We start from the raw sequence: 21,580 nt of genomic DNA, 5'->3' as shown, positions 1-21,580 counted from the left end.
CTAGACACACTACAAATCGGCCGCGGTCTGTTAGTATACGTCGGACCTGCGTGTCGCCACTATCAGTGATTGCAGACCGAGCGCCGCCACACGGCTGGTCTAGAGAGACTTCCTAGCACTCGCCCCAGTTGTACATCCAACTTTGCTAGCGGTGGTTCAGTGACAAGATACGCTCTCAATTACCGAGACGATAGTTAGCATAGCCTTCAGCTACGTCATTTGCTACGACCTAGCAAGGCCCCATATTCAGTTACTATTGATATTGTGAATCATGTCAAGAGCGACGTTCAACATTAATGGATTAAAGTTAAGTATTCCACCAGCTACGTCCGCTTTTCTAAATTCTAATTTCCTTGTCCTGTTCCAGACCTCACGCCAGCCTGCGTGAGCTAAAACGCGTGCCTTTCGGCCTCCTCTAGTGACATGGTGTTGGCTCTCCTGCCAACCACAACATATCTCACGCAACCAGACTGAAAATCTGCAAGGCAGTCCGGTGATTCTACCTGTTGTGCTACCATTCATAAACAGCATTCCACGCGGGTCTTTCAACATAACTCATGCCAACATGCTGCTGTTGTAACCCAACATGCTCTGCAAAACGTCGACATGTTGCCTTGACCAGCTAGACCATCACATCCGTCTCCAATCGATAACATATGGGACGTCATCGTACGACAAATACAGCGTCATCCACAAACATAACTAAGCGTACTTCTATTGTCCGACCCAGAGCAACAGATACGCAAATGCATACATTAAACTGACATCCGGCACCTGTACAACACTGTACATAACGGTTGCATGCTTGCGTTCAACATTCATTTTAAATGTTCAATGACAATACAGCTTTTGCTAATCAGTTTTATTAGTTAGATACGATCATACCACGTGATCGTGTTTACTGTTTCTTTTATATCGTGTACAATTAGTTTACAACCGATTGACAACACCTAATTTAATTATTGTAACTCTTTCAAATCCTCAATATGTAGATTGCCTTCCACCTCTGCCAACTCAAGCATTTTAGACTTTCGTTACCAGGATGAAGGTTTGGATCCCAGTGGCGTAACAGAAGATGTGCACCGATTCAGTTTTAGTAGATTTAATTTGCAAATCGCGATCTAGCAGTCGTTCTGCGTTGTATGATGGATTTGAAAAACCTGGACTTCTCTTCTGAATGACTACACATTCCGCACGTATATAATAAAGAAGAATGGACATTATAAAATAGTAATAAAATCACGCCAATGGCGGATCGGTACCACATCTAAGTGTAGCGTTGTCCCTGCTAGAAATCTTGAAAAATAAAACTCATGACACAATGAATAATCAAATTAATCATGTGAACTGGTTGACTAACGTTTAGCTACAATATAGCAGGTCAGCAACTGGAAGCAGTTAATTCCATAAATTATCTGAGAGTACGCATTAGGAGTGAGTTAAAATGGAATGATCATATAAAGTTGATCGTCGGCAAAGCAGATGCCAGACTGAGATTCATTGGAAGAATCCTAAGGAAATGCAATCTGAAAACAAAGGAAGTAGGTTACAGCATGCTTGTTCGCCCACTCCCTGAATACTGCTCAGCAGTGTGGAATCCGTACCAGATAGGGTTGACAGAAGAGATAGAGAAGATCCAACGGAGAGCAGCGCGCTTCGTTACAGGATCATTTAGTAATCGCGAAAGCGTTACGGAGATGACAGATAAACTCCAGTGAAAGACCCTGCAGGAGAGACGCTCAGTAGCTCGGTACGGGCTTTTGTTGGTGTTTCGAGAACATACTTTCACCGAGGAGTCAAGCAGTATATTGCTCCCTCCTATGTATATATCGCGAAGAGACGATGTGGATAAAATCAGAGAGATTAGAGCCCACACAGAGGCATACCGACAATCCCTCTTTCCACGAACAATACGAGACTGGAATAGAAGGGAGAACCGATAGAGGTACTCAAGATACCCTCCGCCACACACCGTCAGGTGGCTTGCGGAGTATGGATGTAGACATCGTTCGTTAATGTACCAGCATTTCATATTTGCAATGGCTAATCTCGCGCATTCATTAACCTTTAGTCTTGCAATGTTAAACACTTAAATATGTTTCATTTCTCTACATTAACTATTTTTGGTATTACGGCCTTTTCCGTCGGAGTATTAACCGATCACTTCTTTTCTTAAAGCTGTGCCATAGACATCTTTTTCCCCCCTCAGAATCAATTCCTTCACATTAGTTATTCGGCGTGCCCATATCAGCTTCAACATTCTATTGCATCACAGCATTACAAAAGTTTATATTCTCTTCTTGTTTGAATTGTTTATCGTTCACGTTTATCTTCAGTACACCAGAAATGATTTCCTAAAGCTTAAGTTTATTTTCGATGTTAACTGGTTTCTCTTTTTCCGAAATATTTTTGTTGCTGTTGTCAGTCTACACTTATATCTTCTCTACTTCGGCCATCACCAGTTAAGTTGTTGCCCAAATTGCAAAACACACGACCCGCTACATACGGCGAAATAGTTGTGCCTGATAACTATAGTGCAGAAATAACAGTAGTAAGATGCTATGTTAAATTGGCGAAAACCTTTCAGAGGTACACAAATCGTGAAGTTATTCATACAATAGCCAGCGACGAACTGTTATCCACGCAGAGTGTGTCTCCTTCGCAATGATGCAGTAATTTTGATGATGAGGAGGGAGGGGGGATATCCATTCGTACACTCTTGAAAATCTCTGCAGGTCGACCAGATATCGATTTCTATGCTGAATTACTGTATTCTGCATAAAAAATTGCAGTGAATATTATTGTGATCCACAGGTAACTAGGAAATAGTTGCAACGTTTCCCTGCGATAATCTCACCTGTGGAGCACTCTAATTTGGTTGTATGCAATGATACGTCTGACGCCGCAGCATTAGCATTAGTACCTGTTGATCAAGCACTGACAGGATGACATATGGACGCCACGATTTCGCAAAACATATAGACGTTTCATGTCAAATCAAATTTCGCTTTGGCGCAGAATACATGGTAAACTCCCACTTTATTAACTGATGCGTTGCTGCCAATGCATTTTAGTTATATTTAGCAACAGACACGAATAACCTCGCGGCTGAAGACTGATTTCCGTTTTGTTTTTTGCACTTTTTTACTAACTAAATGGCGAGGTTACAGCGTCAGACAACTTACAGTTCTTTTCAGCCTAACTGAAGAAAGCTTTCAGTATGCGATTTCCGAATATTTTAGACTGCATTTCCAGTTGTGGCAAACCAAGGAAAACCCATCACGTATCTTAGGCGAAATCTGAGGACAAGACCTATGTTACTTCTATCTGTTGTGGTTTTTTTGTATCAGTTGTCACAGGCATGGTTAAACAGTTTTCTTATGTTCAGATGATACATGAACAGGACATATATTGATTTCTGAATTCTTATGCCTGATTATGTGGGGTTTTTGGCTTCGAAATTGATAGCAATGAAACTGCAAAATGCCGCCCGGTGTGGCCGAGTGGTTCTAGGAGCTACAGTCTGGAACTGGGCGACCACTACGGTCGCAGGTTCGCATCCTGCCTCGGGCATGGAAGTGTGTGATGTCCTTACGTTAGTTAGGTTTAAGTAGTTCTAAGTTCTAGGGGACTGATGACCTCAGAAGTTCAGTCCCATAGTGCTCAGAGCCATTTGAAGCATTTGAAACTGCAAAATAATAATCACAGCTGAATCGTTAAAGATTCAGCTAGAAGAAGCAAATAGTAGTTATTCCCCTCCGTTAAAGGAAACCTGCCTAAAATCTTTGGTGAAACTTGTGGATTAACCGCTATTGTTAATTTAAATCTGGGGCAATTTATCCCAGGTCAAAATATGAAGACTTACTGCAACATATCTGCCACCATTCGTTCGGCAGTGCACTGAACAATAAATGAAAATCTGCGAAATCCCGCGGATAATTCGAATTTTGGAGAAATACACAATCAATGAAATGCATTTAAAACAATAAATACTTCTGAATTTACAAATGATATGCTCTTGTTTTACAGCATTTTGTTTTATGTGAAACAGGAGCATTAGCTTCGACTTATGCATTCTGGAAAGCCAGAAAACCCGCACAAATAATACTATCGGAAAGAACAAATACAAAACCCAGAAAGAAGTGAAGATACATAAATAACTGGAGTGATGTATGCGGCGGAGATGGAAAATCAGTAAGTACGAAATTGTTAAGAAAGAATTAATTAAGAAGCTCTGGCAGCAATTAAAGATAGTTAATAAAATGTTCAAATGCGTGTGAAATCTTATGGGACTTAACTGCTAAGGTCATCAGTCCCTACGCTTACGCACTACTTAACCTAAATTATCCTAAGGACAAACACACACACCCATGCCCGAGGGAGGACTCGAACCTCCGCCGGGACCAGCCGCACAGTCTATGACTGCAACGCCCTAGACCGCTCGGTTAATCCCGCGCGGGGACAGTTAATAAAAATTTCTATATGATTAAGGTTTTTGTTAAATGTAGGTGCCCATTTTTTCATTTAGGCTGTAATAATATCAACAACTCTTCTCAGTTTCTCAACCTGTTATTGTTGCAGTAAAGTGGCATAATGTCAAGAATTGGTAGACTCAGATTCTTTTGAGATTCACATGTCTTTTGAAAACATTTTGTCCTCAGTTATTAGCAACATCAAAGTTTTAGCCTCCCTTCCACTTTTTTTTCCCTGATGGTTAACTGCAACAGTTTTCTTTGCAGCGATCGGGATTAGGTAGTTGAGAGAGAGAAGACGTTTCATACGAAACTTGACTGTAATGCTTAAACGAAAACTTGTACCTCTAATTTACGAATATTTAACTGAAAAAATTGCTTATAAAGGCTAAAAGTTTCTGCTATTTACTTCGCTCACTGAGTTCGTAACTAACACATTTTCTAATAATGACTGCACACAATGTTGCTCAAAATAACATTTAAATCCTGTTCCACTTTCACACTGGAGTTTCTCATTACTGCAATGCTTTTCGAAATCAGGCTATCCTGTTATAAAAGTTCGCGGTCGCCTTAATAATTGTTCAAACAAAAATATAGTCCGCCAACGAATGACACCGGCTGAGAATGACGGAACGATTTGTCCATTTGCTGGGTGTAATTACGCGTACACTCCATGAATAAGCCGATTAATCACTCACTTTACCCCACTATTCGATGGGAAACTTCTAAATACCTATTTTTATCAATTTCTGCAAACTGGTAGTAACTTTTTTGTTTGAATTGGCTGCATTCAACCGTTACAGGCGAAATCTTAATGACTTTTCCTTCGCCTCGTATAAAGGCGCGGGAACAGCAGCGGTTGGGCATTGCAGAACGAAACAGCAAGACAATACAGTGCCTCCTGCCGGAAGTGCCCGACTTTCTCTTCCGAATGCGAAATTATTTTGTTGATCCCAACCTACATAGGTAGGAATGATCATCAAAATAAAATAAGAGGAATCAGAGCTCGAACAGAAAGGTTTAGGTTTTCGTTTTTCCCGCGCGCTGTTCGGGAGTGGAATGGTAGAAAGATAGTATGATTGTGGTTCGATGAACCCACTGCCAAGCACTTAAATGTGAATTGCAGAGTAATCATGTAGATGTAGATGCATGTAGATGAAAAGGCACGCTCAGCTCTGAATTTTCCGGAGAACCAGCTGTACCTAACAGAACTATCGACTGGCGATAATAGTACACATTACAAAGTAAGCTATATATGCGCCTATTAATAGGCTAAATCGTTTTAGATGGAACTATCTTCCCTTATAGAAAACATCAATGCTTTGTCCAATAATGTTAACGAAGACAAGGGCGGTGAACACATATCCTAGCGTTTCCATTTTGTAAGCTGTTCACACTCTGTGATCTCGTAATGAAGGGGAGGAAAAATAAAAACGGCCCGGAAAATATTTCCCACAAGTTAAGATAAGCAAACCAGCTTACATCTTTCTCATCTGAGATATATGAGCTAAGTTGGGTTGTCTATCCTAAGTTGTTTGAAATATTTGCTGAGCCAGTCTCGCTTTGCCCACCACGTACATGCTGGTGGTCGTCCCAGTAGAAAAACTGTCCATATATGAGAGACTGACACAGTGCGAGGTACCAACATTAGCACATACGGCAGTGACTGCTGTAGCTTACTAGCATTCAACACATTTTACAAAAATGTTCATAGCACAGCAACATGCTTCAAGATGCACCATTATCATCATTGCGTTGTCAGTGTTCAGCTGTCAGAATAAAAAATGTATAGAACATCTCATTTTGGTCTAACTGTATGAACGTTTACTTTTGCCTTGTTTGTCAGTCTCATCTCAACTCGCAGTTGTACACTAGTCCATATCATATCTGAATGAGCAGAAACGGAGCCTTGTGATTTTTGGATTGTTGTTCAGTTCCAGGGTAGGTTTACTGAAGGTGCGTAGTCTTCATTTACACAGGGTGTTTCCGTAAGGGACATAGAGAATGCTCCACTGAACAAACTGAGGCAGGGGACTGGGATCGGAGAAGCCAGGTTAAGACGGTACGGAAGTAAAATTGCCTACAGCTTTGTCTAGCATTACTGGCTTCCAGCTTCTTTAAAACTAACAAGCGTACACGTTTATAAGTACTGTGCTTCCTATTTATTCGTACATTCTTTATTTCCTGCAAGGAAACAGAGAGGACGAGCCTCATTACCACGAAGTAATGATGCAGGTTTTGTTTACTTCATTGGTCCGAAGGTGGCTCTGTTTTATCGTATTTACACTATCCCATGATAGAACGTGCTATGAATCAACGACAGACTAAATCAACATACGGTGCACCGCCTCACTTCAGTGTAGATGTCTGCTATCATCTCAGTGCTGTATTTCCTGATAACTGGATTGGAAGTGGAGGTCCTATTCCATCGCCTGCGAGGTCACCTGACCTGAATCACCTTGACTATTTCCTATGGTGATATCTACAGTAACTTGAGCATAGGACCCCAGTGGATATGGAGATGGAATTACTTGCCAGAATTGTGGCTGCCTTTGATGTGATTCCACACACGTCAGGCATATGTTTCAGGGTGCATCAGATTCTTGTTCCTCGATGTCATGTCTGTACAGAGGTTGATGACCGTAAATTTCATCACGTTTTGTAAGATACAGTACAAATTGTACTGTCATTGTATCAATGATGGTATTTGCACTTAACTCTAACTAATGTAAATAAAAAAGTACACAGTAATGTTATTTTATTCGTATTAACTCCTTAAGCTCCCTACCTCAAATTGTTCAGTGGGGCATTCCCTACGTCCTGTTAAATTTTTGCAAGCACTTACGGAAGTACCCTGAATGTAATACACGTATAGCAAACAATCGAATAATGAAAACAAGTCTTATTTTTTCTGAGTTGAGATGCCATTAGCTAGTTAGAAGCAGAATACCAGCTCGGTGCGATGAGAACGCGTAAAAAAATTAGCGGTGAAGTTTTTTCGAGAAAATTTAAGTAAATTACAAGATATCTGAAAGAAAAACGAGTTTTTCTGCTCACGAAGATGAGTCAGATGCTTAACCACTGCACTTCCTAACTAGGAAGAAATAATGGAGCATTTATTTTTTAGTAAAATACTATCAGAAAACTGTATTTCCCATTATGCTAAGTTTAGTTGACCGTATCATACGGTACACGTCCATTTGTTAGAGCGTTGTTCACATCCAGTGCCTACATTATTTTTAGTGCTGTTATTTAAAGTACAATAAACGCTCCAGTACTGCAGACAACCTCTTGCTGTATGTTCCAAACAGTATCTCTTAGATGGCAATTTACTGTTCTCGCTCCAGCCGTACTTCTTTATTTCGCTAACTGCTGCCAATTTTGAACTATTCTCGACTGAATCTACGCAGCATTCATGGCCGAATCTAGTTCATCGCAATGTGCATCGACGAGAACGTCCCATTTATTTTCTTCCTTTATCCGAAATATCTCAAAGAAGACTACCTCTTAAGGCTGAGAGCAAGATCCTCCAACTTCCGGGATAGGAAACTTTCGCTGCACACACAGCCTTGGGGTAGCTGTCGAGACAAGTCCCACCTGACGGCACAACGGGATGCGCTCCAACTCAGCGGAGAGTTTTTTGAGCAACACCAGGAACAACGTGGCGGGTTTCAGTCGGCAGAGGAGGTCACCCTAAGGTGTCTTTCCTCAGTCGCGTTTACGGATATATCATGAAATAGATTTGGCAGCTCAGAGAGGTCAAGAGGCAAATGTTGAAGAAACACTATGAAGTATTTCTTGTTTTAGATAAAAAGTATTCTGACTAGCACAGAGATATATTCCTCTTTCTTATGTTTCTACACGCTTTGTAATATCAACTTCGTTTACAGGAGTGTTTTGCTGAAATGTTTGTTTTATATCTTTTCAATACTACATTACCAATTGGCCAAACAAGGGAATAGCATCCCTCCACCACATTACAGACCTACAAGTCTTAAGTCCATCAGTTCTGTCTTTATAGAAGTGTCGGCTGGATTTCTGTTACACGAAATTTATCACTCCTTCCAATTTTTCGAACGGAATTTGCTTCGTTTCGCCTTTCATGTTCATCTACCATCCCCCACTCGATCCCTTATGAGCTTATTAATCTCCTCCCCTGACCTTTAACACACTGAACACCGGATCTGTTTTTCATTCTTTTTCTTCGGCCATCAGTCTTCTGACTGGTTTTATGCGGCCCGCGATGAATTCGTCTCCTGTGCCAACATCTTCATCCCGGAGTAGCTGTTGCAACCTACATCCTCAATTATTTTCTGGACGTATTCCAATCTCTGTCTCCAATATTTCCCCTATGCAGCTCTCTCTAGTACCATGGAAGTTATTCCATGCCCTAACTGGTATCCTACCATTTCTGACCCTCCTTTTTGTCAGTGTTTTCCATACATTCCTTTCCTCACCGATTCGGAAGACCTCGTCGTTCCTTACCTTATCAGTCCACCTACATATTCGTAAAGTTGACACCAATTTGATATTTTCATCACTCACCTCCAATTTTCGGATTCTGTTACGCTTATGCAAGCACGTCTCTCCAAGCCTACAATTACACACACTGCACATCCTATACCAATCCATCTAAAGCTACCTAACCTACCTTACTACGATGTCGGTCTAGAATTTTAGTCACACTTCCATCTTTAACACAATATTTCTTCCTCTTTCCACTTCAGATGCCCTTCTCTTTCCTTTCTTCTCCCTATCTTACTAATTGCTTGGTTCGTGATCCTCACAACCATAATTATTTCACCCACAATAACCTTCATCACCTACTGCCTCCTTATTAATCGTCCAAAAAGTAGACTTTCACGTTTTACGAAAACTTCGAGAAACACATCACTGTTCCAACTCATAAGCTCTACGTAACTTAGTATCATTTCAATTCTATTAAATCATTGGAATACCCTCTTTCAAATTCTAAAGGTGGCAGGGGTAAAATACAGGGAGCGAAAGGCTATTTACAATATGTACAGAACTCAGATGCCATTTATAAGAGTCGAGGGGCATGAAAGGGAAGCAGCGGTTGAGAAGGGAGTGAGACAGGGTTGTAGCCTCTCCCCGATGTTATTCAATCTGTATGTTGAGCAAGCAATAAAGGAAACAAAATAAAAATTTGGAGTAAGTATTAAAATCCATGAAGAAGAAATAAAAACTTTGAGGTTCGCCGATGACATTGTAATTCTGTCAGAGACAGCAAAGGACCTGGAGCAGCAGTTGAACGGAATGGACAGTGTCTTGAAAGGAGGATGTAAGATGAACATCAACAAAAGCAAAACGAGGATAATGGAATGTAGTCGAATTAAGTCGGCTGATGCTGAGAGAATTAGATTAGGAAATGAGACAGTTAAAGTAGTAGATGAGTTTTGCTATTTGGGGAGCAAAATAACTAATGATGGTAGAAGTAGAGAGGATATAAATGTAGACTAGCAAGGGCACAGAAAGCGTTTCTGAAGAAGATAAATTTGTTAACATCGAGTATAGATTTAAGTGTCAGAAAGTCTTTTCTGAAAGTATTTGTATGGAGTGTAGCCATGTATGGAAGTGAAACATGGACGATAAATATTTTGGACAAGAAGAGAATAGAAGCTTTTGAAACGTGGAGCTACAGGTACGGCAACAATAAGCCATAACACGTCACGGTGGTGATATGGTGCAAATATTAGAAGAAGTGAAATTTATAAGGCTGCATGCCCAAAATTTTATGTAATAATATATACCAATCTCGCTGGCTAATGTGCATTTATAAGGGTCTCTCTGTTGACAGCCCACTGGCTGCAGATGTCGGATGAGAGGATGTAATAGCATTAACGAAGAAATAAAAAAATAGTAGTTTCGATGTGTGAGTGGATAAACTAGTATATTATCCCATAACAAAACTCTATTTGTACGGATCTTCATTTTGAACAATTGAAAAACAGACTATTGAATTCAAACGTGGCCATACTGTCACTGAAGATATTCCGTATGAAAGATAAACGTCATGGGGAAAATAATACCCAACTTTCGTTAAATGATAACGTGTGACGTCAGCAACATACCAGGAAAAGAGACCAAACCGTTTTCCATGAACAATTAACCTTTACACGCTTTTTGCGAGAAGGATGCTACATTGCTTGAATCTTTACGAAAAGTAAATGCTAAAGGAAATGTTTTGAGGCCAACCTAGTTCGAGTGTAAAGCTTGTTTTGATATCAAGATCGTTCTGTTCTCTAAGTCACGAGAAACCGTCATTTCGGTACCTGCACCCTAAAGCCATGATGAAGTATATTGCAACAAATGATAGAAAGATTTACCCATTGCGCTAGGTAGTCAACACCGTTTGTGTCTTACGAGAGTAATCTATCATATACGGCAAGTAAGTGTTATTCCTCATTTGGAAACAACTTACCACGGTGCAACAAAGAACAGTAGCAAATGAAAACAATTCTATGCAGCTCAGCGACTTGATTTTCTTTATAACTAGATACGATGAGATACTTCAGGACAAAATATATTTCACATTTCCGACTAGGTGAACATTTATAACAGTAGAATAGGGTAAAAAAATTTCAGGGACCTGTCAACATCCTCCAGGTAGTTGGAGAAATTCATGATACACACTCTGCTGTCTCGCAGTATCTTTATTCAGTACCAATTTCGATCATGAACTAATTTCACAGTGGGAAATATGTGTTGTGACAACTTCACATGGCATATACACTATTAATATGGGAAAATAAGCCATTGGTGACTTTAAAATGTAAGAAAACGGTACTTCGCACCGTAACAGAGGCTTATCCAAGCAGAAAACAGCTTTGAAAACGTGTTTTGCCTAAGCAATGGTGCTGTTCACTTTCACTTACTGCTCCTGCATGTTTTTGTGTCTTAAACATTGTTATATTTTTGGTTAAGCCTGTGTTACGATGTTAAGTATCGTTTTACAACGTTTTCAATTCAGCAATGGCTTACTTATCTATTCTAATAGCATTATGCGATGTGACATTGTCACAATAAATATTTTTCCAATGTGAAGATGGTCCGTGATCGAAACCGTTCGCTAATAAAGGTACTAAAGATCGCACAGTGTGTATCATGCATTTCCCCAAGTACCACAAGATGATATTGTGAAATCAGTGTATATATTCAGAGCATATTCTCCATCGTTATATATGAACACTTTTCTAGCTTGCATTATTCTTTTTCTGGGAGATGCTCTTACGATCTGACAGTTTCGAGTTGAAATACATAAACACTCAGATTACTTCGTATTGATAAACTTTCAAATGGTTCAAATGGCTCTGAGCACTATGGGACAACTTCTGAAGCCATCAGTCCCCTAGAGCTTAGAACTACTTAAACCTAATTAACCTAAGGACATCACACACACACATGCCCGAGGCAGGATTCGAACCTGCGACCGTAGCGGTCGCGCGGTTCCAGACTGTAGCGCCTAGAACCACTCGGCCACCCCGGCCGGCGATAAACTTTCAAAGCGTGAAACAGTAACTGATGAATACTTCACAAGACATTTGGGACATCTAGATGATAAAATACATAAAAAAGGTTTGAATCGGAAAGATAAAAATCATGTTTCGTCAGGACAATCCACAAAAGTGCTTTGGCAGTGGGCAAATTGAAGGATCGGTAGAACGTATTGTTAGAACATCCAACGCATTCAGCCGATTTACACCCATTTTCAAATCAAAGTACGTTTGTGACGGATAATGTTATGGTAATTGTAGATGAATATTTTGCAGATTTTCCGTAACACCGTACTTGGGGCGGAATCAACACGCTGGAAAAACAGTGAACGGAGTGCAGTGAACTAAAACGGGATAACCTCGAAAAATAAAAGCACTTTGCACAAGAGTACAGTTATTTAACGAAAAACATTTTAAATTTCTGATTCTTCTTCTATTGACGTGTACTACATCCGATATACGATTTAAAGACGACTCCTATTCCAGTAATGAAACTGCTTGTGCCGCCCATTTTGCAAAGGGGTTTCATAGTATTAGTTCTATTTAAGAACAATAAATGTTAAAAAAGTTAGATACTTAGGCATTTTAGAAGGAAAAGAGGTGAAGGAATTTGATAATCTACTGAACAGAACTAGTTCTCATCCGATGCCTGTTTCAGTGTCTACGATGAACCGCTCATCTGGCGTTGGTTGTACCGCCTTCCTTCATATTCCGCTATATGACTTACGGTGTCTGGCGCCCAGTGTAGTAACGAAATACAGCGTGTCGTTCTCTCAAGCCCGGCATGCAGCGAGGAAACGGTGCCAAAACCCAACTATGCGTTATGACAAATACAGCGCTGCCTAGACGCCAGAATGTGGATCGCAGATACAACTAATCAGTTTTCCTCTGCTTCCACACTGTTTTAGAGTGCTTAGTTATTACTCCTTTCAAGTAATTTTGTTTAATCTATTCCGTGGATTATATGCCTATGTACCATCTCCCTCCCCCACTCCACCATTCCTCTTTCCACTCGTAATAGTATAAATCTCGATATAAAACGTGTTATTTTTTAAAAAAATTAAGTAAAAATCGTATCACAAGTGACAGTAGGCAAAAGGATGATTTCATTCCGCCTACAAAACCTCCAACTATAGCTTCCGTTGTTGACAACGCAACGGAAACGGTTGCAGCATGTGCCTTTAGGTATAATTTTCATTTCTTTCATCGTTATTCAAATGATTAGTATATTTCATAGATCATACAATGATTGTGTATTTCCAGTTTTTGGATTATGGTGTCTGAAGATGGTCACTTACTATTCGGAACTGGTTATAACATTCCGAAATGTTCAACTGATCGTGACGTAAAAGGCAAAAATTAATAATTTAATTATTTATATACCATTGGATTACTATGAGTTCCAGTGTTACAGAAGATCTCATTGTACTGATCATAACGAATACCTTGAGTGTTTGCTATTAATTACTCCCCTCCATCGATAGTTGCGTAAGTTTATGGTATTTGAAATACTGCTACTAATGACTGAATTGGATCACGCTGAAAGGCAGCGGAGTGAGAGCCTAGCACCGTAAAAGCACAGCGACACGCAGTTTCGTTCGATTCCTTTCTCCGAGACATCCCGCGGAAGACTCAATCTCGAGAGAGAAATTCGCTGAGTTTCGGTGTGGGAAAGTTTCGTCGTCCGAAGTGTGCGGCAGTTGTTGGAACAATGTCGACCTGAGGGCCGACGGGATGCGGTCCAGCGTAGCAGGAAGTGTGCTGGGAAGCAGAAGGCCTCCCACGAGCACCATTTTCTTTTCCTTCGGCAGAATAAGGCTTGTTATCCCATCATTCAGAACCGCCGCTGCACCGTGAAATCGATTTCGCAACCCAGAGACGCGAACGGGTAGACGTTTAGGAATATGCGCTTGATTTGCAAATAGAGACTTACGAGGAAAAGCTAGTTCGGGTGAGAACAGTTCATCAAATAGGTCAACGGGCCAGTCGCCAAGAACGAAACGACGACCTGTGAATCGCTTATCAAGGAGACGCGCACTGGCTATCGCCAATGATCCGATGCCCTGTACAGGGTGAATCCGCTGAAACTACCCGACGGTCTTGACAAGTTGGGAACACTGATTCCTGTCCAGTCATCGAAGTTAAACAACGTCGAACCCGGTTCGTACTTGGATGGGTGATCATCCACGGAAGAACCTGGTGCCGCTGGCACAGAGACATGTAAGTCGCGTAAATGGGGTAGGTTGAAGGATTTGCACATGGCCTTGGTGCCGTGTGTGTACGAGGGTTCAAACTTCAATAGTGGCAACTAATTACTTACAGCTCGTATAAAATAGATACGTGTTTCAAAGTTTTACTGACCTTCAAAGTAGTCACCAGCATTGTGTATAACCCGTCGCCAGCGAAGTGGAAGTCGTAGGATACTCTTAGCACTGCTACTTGCGTTGACAATTCGAGCGGCGCGGTCTATTGCCCGACGAATTTGTAACAGCTCTGAAGCGAATGGCGTGAAGTGTTTCCGTCAGTTCCAAAAATGAACAGCATAGAGACAGAAGTGATGACATTTTATGCAAGACTTGACCATCATTTTACAGGACAATGCTTAAGCACGCACATTGCAAGCTGTTACTGATTTGTTTGACTGATGGGACTGCTAAGTGCTACACCACCTACTGCACTCCTCTGACTTAAGCCCTCTTGAGTTCAACTTGATATCTAAACTGAAGGAAACACTTCACGGCATTCGCTTCAATAGGCCGCACCGTTCGAACTGTCAACACAACTGGCACTGCTTAGAGTATCCTACGACTTTCACATCGCTGGCAACGAGTTATAGACAATAATGGTGACTACTTTGAAGGCCAGTAAAACTTTGAAACACGTATCTATTTTGAACGAACTATAAATAAATAGTTGCCACTATCAAAAGTGCAACCATCGTATTATTCTTACACTAGAAGCCTGTACCGGGTTTTTTTTTCGTTACTGTTCAAGTTATCAGGCTGAGTTTTTCGGCAATTGCATGGTTAATGCGCTTAATTTTTACATCAACCGAGGTAACGAAGCAAGGATGTTTTTAACAGAACAATTTACTTTTCAATGGCATCCGAAAGGTCTTGGGATCTTCGCCGAGGATGTAGAGCATATATTATTATAACTTTCAAATCGCGCAATGATCACCATTCAAAGATAAGGAAAATTAGAGCTCGTACTGTGGAGTTCAGATAGTCGTTTTTCCCTCGCGCGAGCCGCGAGTGGAACAGATGGGGGGAGATATGACTTTGGCGCGAATAGTGCCCTCCGCCACACACCACTTCGTGGCTAGTGGAGTATATATGTAGACATGTAGAAAAACGACTGTAGTGGTGTTACACCTGCTAATGTTGGCTTTGAGACACTTCGTGAAAATACAGGAGAAATGTGTTCCAATTGAAAGACATGACACCAATAAACGGGGCTTTCACGACAGGCTCCATCGTTTTATCAAGCCTTTCGACTGTTACTTGCCTCCTCAAGAGCTATTCACTTAAACCTGAATAAATACACGTACTTTAAATACACTGCCTGTCCAAAAAAAGCACCCAGAAGGAGAGGAGGAAACAAAATAAAACTTCACGGGCTGAGAGAGTATGTGATGTTATTTCAGTGATTACAAATGCGAGTCAACATCCATTTACCAGTATGACGTTGCACACCCTCTTGGCTGGATACGTGCTCTAATTCGGTGAGGAAGAGTGTCATAAAGCCGTTGTACCCTCTCCTGCGGTAATCTAGCCTGCAATTGTCACAACTGGTCCACGATATGGATACGGGCGGGTGGTTCCAGCCATATTCTGTCGGAGGCAGTTCTTGGCATCTTGTTGGCCAAAAAGGTACCTCAAAAATGCGCAGAAAGTTCATAGGAACACAGCTATGTTCTTTTCGAAAATGACACCATAAAACGGCATCATGATACTGTCGCATGGAGGGTAGCATATGAAGACGCATGATATCCGAGCCGTGTGGTTATGTCCCACACACCTTGGCGTCAGAAGTGACGCCGCTGTGCCTTTGCAAAGCACTGGAACACCAGGACCTCTCACCATGTCGCCGCCATACTCATCGACGATGGTCAACCGGGGTAGTACAGAGATTTGTATTGTGGCGTTAATGCCAGCCAACGTGTCTGATGGTAATACTCTAGCGTGGCTGCTGTTTGTCTCCGGGCAATAACACAGAATGTTGCAGGGAGTCCATTATTGTACTCGAATGGAAGGCGAAATTGTGAGAGGAGTACGATGTACTTGGTGCACAATACGGTCATCCTCTCTTTTGGTGGTCAGACTTCGTCAACCGGAACGTTGACGACGAATGTGCCTGCCCCCATGTAGCCGCGTACCTTAACTTCAGGACATCACCAGATTCAAATGCGTCACAAATCTGGATATTCCACGATTCGAACAGCCTGCCAAATGGAGACCAACAACGAGTCCCTTTTCGCACTATGTTACGTGCTGATAACGCTTCTTACACGAGGACACGACAAGTGCGTGTCTTCCACAGTAATTAGTCAGCATCTGACGCTGTTCATACCCATTATTTACCCTACCAGGCGTAGTATCAATAATAAAAAAGACCAACAGTAATGCACTGTAGTGACAATTCTACCCGTCACAGATAATTACAACTCTAGTCATTTACATGCACGCCGACGATGTGTACATTCGAAGTTACAATGACAATCGATCGTATCTTCTGGCTGCTTCACTTTTTATGTCTACATCTACATCATCTACGTGATTACTCTGCTCTTCACAATAAAGTGCCTGGCAGAGGGTTCAATGTACCACATTCAAGCTGTCTCTCTACTGTTCCACTCTCGAACGGCACACGGGAAAAACGAGCACTTAAATTTTTCTAGTCGAGACCTGATTTCTCTTATTTCATCGTGATGATCATTTCTCCCTATGTAGGTGGGTGCCAACAGAACTGATGGCTGAAATTTCATGAGAAGGTCCCGTCGCAACGAAAAACGCCTTTGTTTTAATGATTTCAACTCCAATTCACGTATCATGTCTGTGAAGCTGTCTCCCCTATTACGCGATAATACAAAACGAGCTGCCCTTCTTTGTACTTTTTCGATGTCATCCGTCAGTCCCACCCGATGATCCCATACCGCACAGCAGTACTCCAGAATAGGGCTGACAAGCGTGGTGTAAGCAGTCTCTTTAGCAGACCTGTTGCAACTTTCAAGTGTTCTGCCAATGAATCGCAGTCTTTGGTTTGCTCTACCCACAATATTATCTATGTGATCGTTCCAATTTACGTTCTTTGTAATTGTAATCCCTAACTATTTACCTGAATTTACAGCCTTCAGATTTGTGTGACTTACCGCGAAATCGAAATTTAGCTGATTTCTTTTAGTACTCATGTGAATAACTTTACACTTTTCTTTATTCAGCGTCAATTGCCACTTTTCGCACCATACACATATCTTATCTAAATCATTTCGTAAGGCGTTTTGATCATATGATGACTTTACAAGATGGCGAATGACAGCATCATCTGCAAACAATCTAAGAGGGCTACTCAGATTATCTCCTATGTCGTTAATATACTGTAGATCCTACCTCCCTTTTTGGGTATTGGTGTGATTTGAGCAATTTTCCAGTCTTTAGGTGTGGATCTTTCTCTGAGCGAGTGGTTGAATATAATTGCTGAATATGGAGTTATTTTATCAGCATATTCTGAGAGGAATCTGACTGTTATACCATCTGCACCGGAGGCCTTGCCCTTATTAAGTGATTTAAGCTGCTTTGTTACACCGAGGATATCTACTTCTATGTTTCTCATCTTGGCAGTTGTTCTTGATGTCAGGCAGTCTAGCTCTCTGAAACCCATTCTGATAACCTAGAGTTAACATATAGTTCCATTTCCAAAAGTCATTGCTGACTCTGTATCTATGATGTACACAGTAAGGCCAAAAGAATATACGGTTTATCTTAGTACCTTAGGTCAGTCTTCTCATTGCATATAACGATGGGACCTTGTACAAGAGCCCCACTAGGTGGTCTTAACATCGCAGGACCTCATTCCAGGCGTTTTGCCTTTCAGTTTTAGTAATGTTCATAAGTACTTTTGTGTAAATTTTCAACCCTAACATTACCAAGCTTTACATCACTGTGCTCGTGTTTTCAACAGCTTCTAACGCAGTTGAAAATGTACATCGTTCCATTAAAAATGGCATTCATGCTTCAATATCTCGGGTGATACAGAAGTTAAGTTTGTTAACCAACAAACAAACTACGTGCTTCTATAAGTACTGCCATTTGCAGAGAATTCTGTTTCGATATCTTGTACCGTTCACGAAAAAAAAATCGAGTTTTATATTTTACGCGACACACCCTGTTGCCAAGCTCACTTCATTTAGCTCTTCCTTCGATGGGAGGAAATGGTAGACTGTATCAAAGTACACAGGCTTGTCTACCCACACCCAAAATATCATGACAATTTTTTAAGGGATCATATGTTTTCTGCTTGCAGAGATCGTGACTACTTACTGATGTGCGAATATGTGACGCTTCCGTATATCACATCGTCAAATCTGGAATTCCCGGATCTCCGGACTTGTCGATGTCGTGAAATACGAAAGGGCCACATACTCAACACAACGATGAGCAATCAAGGCTTAAATGTTAAAGTGACAGACACTTGGTATTCCCCATGAAAAATTATAGTTCTGCCAGACGAGGATCTCAAGGTTGTGAGTAGCTGCAGAATAACAAACCAAAAGCTGTAGCAGCGTCGTGTAGTTATTTTCAACACAAGTACGCAGTTACCTCAGCTGACATGACTGTCAGTATTGACTAAGATAAAGCGACAAGTCATTTTAATAATCAGAGTTTACACTTCCATAAAAATTATATTTGGCAAAGATGTGACTACGAGGAGAAGATACTTTGTAGGTCGTCACTCACCATTTTTCTTCACCGCCTTCTGTCTTGATGTCTGGGATGTTGGGGATTTTCTTATTGAGGTATGCCGATGAGATCTTAAGCAGCGCCTGAAACATAAACAAAGGCGTTACGATGTTCCTCCATTCCGAACATTTTGAAATTTACACATTCGAAAGAGACCAAATAAAAGTTCTTTCCAAGCAATAACTGGAATTTATAGCTTGTTGTTTCCTACAAAGGACGTTAGTTCTTGTATTATTCTTCTGCACAAGTAATACCGATGTTCACTAGCTTAGAACTCTCAAACCACACTTCTACATATTATCTTTACTACAGATATTCCATCGATCTGAGTGGCGAAGGTGAACTGACAGGTATATTTTCCGTTATGCAGTGAAAACCATTTCAAAACTACAATGATAGTTATAAAAAACTTAAGTGACAGAAATATTGCACTTTTAAAAATTATTATAAATGACGAGTGTACACCTACGTTGTTAAAACACGTTTTTTTGTCCTTTAACAAGAAATGTTGATGAAACTCCTCATAATGAGAGTGAATCACTTCACGAAAAACAGTATGCTCTCCACTGGGAAAGGATATGAAGAAAGTTGGAGAGTTAAGTGATGTGTGAGGTGGGGTTGCCAATTAAGGAGGGAAACCACATTAGGAAACTGTTTGACATATTTTGGGATTTTATTTTGGTGAGAAGAATTAATTAGAATTTAATCATATTTTGACATCATTTAATTCATATGTCAAAAAGTTTTTTGAATTTTTTTGAATAATTTCAGCGAAAAATAACAAAGTTACGCTGTGATATCCGCTGAAGGATGTGACTATAATTCTCGAATTGCGTGCAGTGTAGGCATTCCAATTTAAACCTGAAATATAAAAGATTTTGATTTTACATTAAAAACCTACTTTCTAAGAATATTAGCCTCAATTTTGCAGACGTTGGAACAATTTTCTTCGATTTTCACGATTTTTTTCTCTAATCATGCAAATAAAAATACCCTTAAAATCATGATATCATCTCACAAATTGGTTCAAATAATTTGTAATTGTATAAAGAATCATGCTAGCAATTTTCATAATGATCGGTTCTATACTTTTTGAGTTAGACTGCACGCAAATGTGAAAAAAGTCATTTCGAGATAAACGCATTTGAAAAGTAAATTCTCGGAAACATAGAAATTCAAGGAAGTTAACAAAAATTTAAAACGCATACCGATTAATCTGCGATTCCAGCACCATATAATAGTCCTTCTTCTTCATCATAGGCTTCATTTTGCGCTTGCAGTAGTGCTTTCCGAGCTTTCCGACCTTCCTTCGATTCCAATGAACTACGTCGTTTGGCATAACTGAAGCTTTGCGTACCTACTACAATTCCTGCCTCTTTCAGGGCCATTATAAGGGATGAATTTCCTTCACTGAATAAGCCCCCTGCTAAATACGATGCCAATTCAACGACTTTTAGCGCGGAGTGCAAGTGTTTAGGAGCTAATCGCCACATAGTAGAATTAAAACTTTCATTCGCATTTTGTGTGTGGCCACCTAAACATCGCTCTAGCAATTCATCCCTTGATAAATCATACAGGAAGAATTTTTATGCTCATAAAATCTAAACGAATGCGAATTTCGCTTTGAAATTTTGACAGCGTATTCTTGGATAGTTAGGCTAACGATTCATGCAATTAAAAAAATAGGATTTTTTTGAATCTCCTAATGTGGTTTCCCCCTTAAGTTGGTGAGTTGATATGTGCGAATGTGTACCGCTGGACACTGAGTGGCAGAAGAATGGGCTATAGGACAGGGGTGAAATCATGCTGGCTAGTTCATAGTTATGGGCAAGTAAAGAAAGGATAAGATTGAAATTTAAGATGAAATTTTAGGGGGTTGCGTTGTGAAGGGATATGCAGGGTGTGTAGGTGTAAAAGCATGTATTGATGTTTCTCGTCAGCATGCCAGAACTGGTAATTAGTGGGAAACTATGTGGTTGTTAGAATCGATTTCTCTAAATGTGTAGGATACATAGACAATCAGCAAGTTCAGATGGATGTAAGTTGCTATGTGCAGAGACGAAGAGATCTGCAACAGGGTAGACGGACGTGGAGAATTACATGAAATCAGTCTTTTCCTACTGAAGACCACGAGAACAACAGGATACACACACACGTTGACTGTCGAAGAGAAATTTGAGGAGTTTATGGAGGGGAGAGGCATTCGGGCAGAGGACGTGCGTGGGTGTGAAAGGCAAGCCAGAGTGTATTGTCTTCAAGTATTTAGAGTGGCTACGGGGAGCAGATATGTACGACATTGGCACGGTAGGGAATGTGTCAAATCAAGGCTTTGTAACTGTGGAGATTGGGCGAGGATGCAATCATCTTGTTCCACCAGTCGGTAGTTACATAGTCTATTGAATACTTTCTGTTGGGTAGTTAGTACGTAGTTTACAATCAAGGGATGTGGCATTTTAATGCCTTCGTTAAGAGATTAGGAAAGTCATAAATGGGCAGGTACAAGTTATGTGAACGAAAGCTGCGGGTGAATTGTTCTATAATGACCTGCGAGACAGATTACCAATGGTCTAGGTGTAGCGTCTTTGACCTGTAGTCAAAATGCCACTGCTTAAGCGTTGAATAATAACCATCAGCA

General features: G+C 40.7%; 1 protein-coding gene across 1 annotated transcript in view; it reads right to left on the bottom strand.

The window, feature by feature from the left end:
- The window catches only part of LOC126365773 (protein nervous wreck), a 692,956-nt gene that overhangs the window by 349,141 nt on the left and 322,235 nt on the right, over positions 1-21,580 (bottom strand). The window contains exon 4 of the mRNA XM_050008297.1: positions 18,943-19,028. Within this exon, the coding sequence (XP_049864254.1) occupies positions 18,943-19,028 (86 nt within the window). The remainder of the gene's footprint in view (positions 1-18,942; positions 19,029-21,580) is intronic.

The sequence above is a fragment of the Schistocerca gregaria genome, chromosome 4 (assembly GCF_023897955.1).
Source record: "Schistocerca gregaria isolate iqSchGreg1 chromosome 4, iqSchGreg1.2, whole genome shotgun sequence".
NCBI classification, from domain to species: Eukaryota; Metazoa; Arthropoda; class Insecta; order Orthoptera; family Acrididae; genus Schistocerca; species Schistocerca gregaria.
This window is presented reverse-complemented; position numbering and strand designations above follow the sequence as displayed.